The sequence below is a fragment of the Triticum aestivum genome, chromosome 5A (genome assembly GCF_018294505.1).
Source record: "Triticum aestivum cultivar Chinese Spring chromosome 5A, IWGSC CS RefSeq v2.1, whole genome shotgun sequence".
In the NCBI taxonomy this organism is placed as follows: Eukaryota; Viridiplantae; Streptophyta; class Magnoliopsida; order Poales; family Poaceae; genus Triticum; species Triticum aestivum.
Window position 1 is genome coordinate 646,230,836 of NC_057806.1, and position 3,456 is coordinate 646,234,291.

Sequence of the window (3,456 nt, forward strand, 5' to 3'; positions counted from 1 at the left end):
AAATTTAAGAAAACACGTATCATCCTACCGAAACAATGGACGAACGCGGCAACCCACACCATAGTCACATATACATCCGGCGACATACCCATCAAAGCAAGGCAACTAATCACAGACACACGCACACCCACACCCACACACACAACCTTGCACGCAAGTGCTGCATAGCCTGCATGCACGATCTAGCTAGATCCATTGGCATGCTGGTACGTACGTATATACTCCGTATATACTATACCGGCGGCCCGGCCGGTGGCTATCCGTCTTGCTCGTTGGCGAGCATCCGGCGGTGGACCTTGTCGATGAACTCGGAGGCCTTCCGGTCGATGTCGCGTTCGGCGTACCAGTGCCGGGCGTAGTCGTCGTCGTCGCTCGGCCTCACCCTGTGATACTGGTACCTCTGCTGCGGCGCCGCCGCCGCATGCTGCTGCTGCCGCCTCGCCGCCGTGGCCTCTTCCTCCTCCTGTCGCTTGTTCTTGAACCCGAACAGGGACGCAAGCGCCGCCCTCTTCTTCCCACTCCCCATCGCGCAAATCTCTCTTGCTCTAGCTAAGCTTAGCTCCGTTGCAGAATGTGCAATGGTACTCCGCCGTTTGCTTGGTTGGCTGCGCGGAGTGTGTATGTGTGTATATATAGTGGCTAGACATGGCCTACCGCACGCATGCCTTGAGTATTTGATTAAGGCGACAATCAGGCGAGTGATTTGAATGATTAAAGGTTCTCCGTGGTGCTTTTTGACTGGCCACTCCTCTACCGGGCCGCGTCATCGATCGCCATTCATTTAGTTAATCCACGGTGATTAGCATTGACAAGCAGGTGAGCCGTGAGGGGATGGACACTGCAGCAAGCAACAGAAAGCAGACGACAAGAAAGTGAGTACTGTTGACCAAGGCTTCTAGACTTGGTGCACGCACCCGGTCGATGATACTGCGTCGATTTATTCGAAAGAACTAGGAAATCGCACGTGCACGCCTGTCTGCTCAGTGGCACGTAACTGGTGACCGCACAAAGATTGCCATCAACACGTACGGCATGCATGCATGCATAGGCCGAGTTGGGCAGAGCAATCGGCCGTGAGCTGAAACAAAAACGAATAGAGACGACGGATACGGTCAGCGTTCTGAATTTGTCAAATCTACAGTGTTCTTGCGTACAATCAATTGTACAAGAGTTGAATTGTTCAAGCATGCTGTGGCTATCTGTGTACATATATACGTATTCGACGTCAATTCCTACAAACAGCTAGCTTAAGTGAGACGCTGCAAGGACAAAAGGATTCGGGGACCGATTGTAATACTAGCAACACCTTGTGAAAGCTTAAAATCGACAGGCGGAAAAAGCATCAAGCAAGTGTCATGTTTTTCGTTGTTGCCTTGTTGGGCGGCGAGACGACCGATTGGCTGCATGCTTGCATGCATGACTGCGTGCTGCCCAAAATTTCTGAAAGGTGCACGAGCCCTCTCGGGTAATGCTACACCTATGTAAACTGTTTTACGTGATTAACGTAATGACATGCGTGGCATTTTTCTATTGGATGAAATTAGGGAAGGGCCCACCCACTTGAAATGGGGGGTCTGAAGAGGTTAGATAGGAAGGTTACGTAGGTGTAGCATTATTGATACCCTATTGAGCCCTATTCACACCCAGACACCCTGAACTGGCAAATCTAGAGTGACTACTAGAACAAATTAACTAAGCAGTCTATTACTGCTGGCAACCTCTGCGCAAGTGCCAAGTCGCTGTTTGGGTTGGTACTGAAGACTGGACTGGAGTTCGTTCATGAGTTGGCAGAAAGGAGCGACATCAGTCTGCAGTTTATTCAGTTTTAAATAACCGAATAAATGCCTAACCGCACACGATTCCTGCTTGTTTCATATGATCGATCACTTACTGACCAGAGTAGGTTATACCCTAGGTGTACTTTGTTAATCCATGCATGGTTCTTTTCGTCTTGAGCTAGCTTTGCTCGGAGGATAAACGCGCGCACGAACGGAAACAATTCTTCCCTTTCTCTCTCTTTGGCGGCGATCGACCGTACGTAGGCTCTGTTTGCTGTCTGTCGTCCAATCGATTTGTACCGCCAATCGTCTGCTGCAAATCTCATTTCTCCCGGCCGTAATATCAGGTTCAGTTATCAATGATACCTGCTGGAAGGAAAACGCGCATTCTCATCCGAATGCACGCAGCCATTCGAGCGACCGTCTCGCGCGCCATCGGTTCACTCGGCATCAGATGGTGTGGACGCTTTCTGACCAGGGGTCTTGACGCGTGTCCCCCAGATGTTTGTTTTTTGCTCCCATGTCCGTTAGCTCGTTCCCCCTTCCTGCTTCCACCCTTTTCCATCCCCATGCCTCTCTAGCTTTGACGATGATGCAGGCGACTGCTAGATCCAGAATTGTGGCAGGGGCGGGGGAACTGGATGTTGCAAGGACGGCAAGGGAACCAGAGGTTCGGGCGGCGGCGAGCATCGTCGGCCATGGTGCCGAGCTACACGCCCCCCTGTAGTCGCGGGGGCGGACGAGAGGTATGGTGTCTTGCAATTTCCAACATTTTTCTCCCCCGCCTACATGATCTCCTTTTAGAGGTTCATTTCGCGGTTAATCCCAATAGTTCCCCGCGTTGAATGCGTAGGTCCGGGTCGAATGGCATAGTATAGATGAGTTTTTGTCTGTTCAGGGGTTTCAGTTGAGCCACTACTCCCTCCATGTCGCCAAATTCATTCCCATTTCATCTAGGGTTTGGTGTGTAGATCGGATTTTTTTGGTTCCATGTTGTAGCTAGGGTTTATAGTTGAGATTTTAGAGGTAGGGGATGAGATTTTAGAGGTAGAGGATGAGATTTCAGAGTTGGAGGACTAGATTCTCAGTGGTCTCATTTGTGACTTACTATCTGGTCAATCAAGTAATGTTTTTCGTGCTGCATTTGTGTTGTTTAGATTAGGATTTTTTAGATGAAAGTCAGTGTAGTCAGAGTCTTATTGTTTGTTTTATTTCTATATTCATACAAGATTTTTCCATCTTATAGTGTTTTGTTGCATGTAATTGGTTGTGTCATGAGTTGGTTGTGTCATGCAGCTAATTGTTTTAGGGTCTGTTTGAATCACTACCTTGAGCTGCCCAGCCAAAGTTTTTGGTGTTGACTGCAACATTGGTATCCATTTGGCTTGCCAAGGCCCATTGGCACCTTCCAGTTCATTCGGTAGCCAATTCTACGGCGAAATGTTGGCGGAGGAATCGGTCGTCAATGTTTTGGCATGCCCTGGGTTTGGTAGAGCTACTGTGGGCATCAGCCAAACAGCCTCTTAGTTTTTTCTAGATTTTATCCATTCTGAAGTAATAAAAAGAAAGGAATGATCTTTTTTTTTGCTTCATTGTTATGCTTTTGGTAGATGTTGATATGCTGGAATCCAAATGCCATTGCTTCTCTAGTAATTGTTTAATGGTGTTTTTTCCTAAT

The 3,456-nt window shown here is 48.5% G+C and overlaps 1 protein-coding gene across 1 annotated transcript; it reads right to left on the minus strand.

Annotated features, from left to right (window-relative positions):
* Positions 1-256: 256 nt before the first annotated feature.
* LOC123108169 (uncharacterized) lies at positions 257-526 on the minus strand. The gene has a single exon (XM_044530006.1). It carries the CDS (start codon positions 524-526, stop codon positions 257-259), a length of 270 nt encoding a protein of 89 aa, XP_044385941.1.
* Between the last annotated feature and the right edge of the window lie 2,930 nt (positions 527-3,456).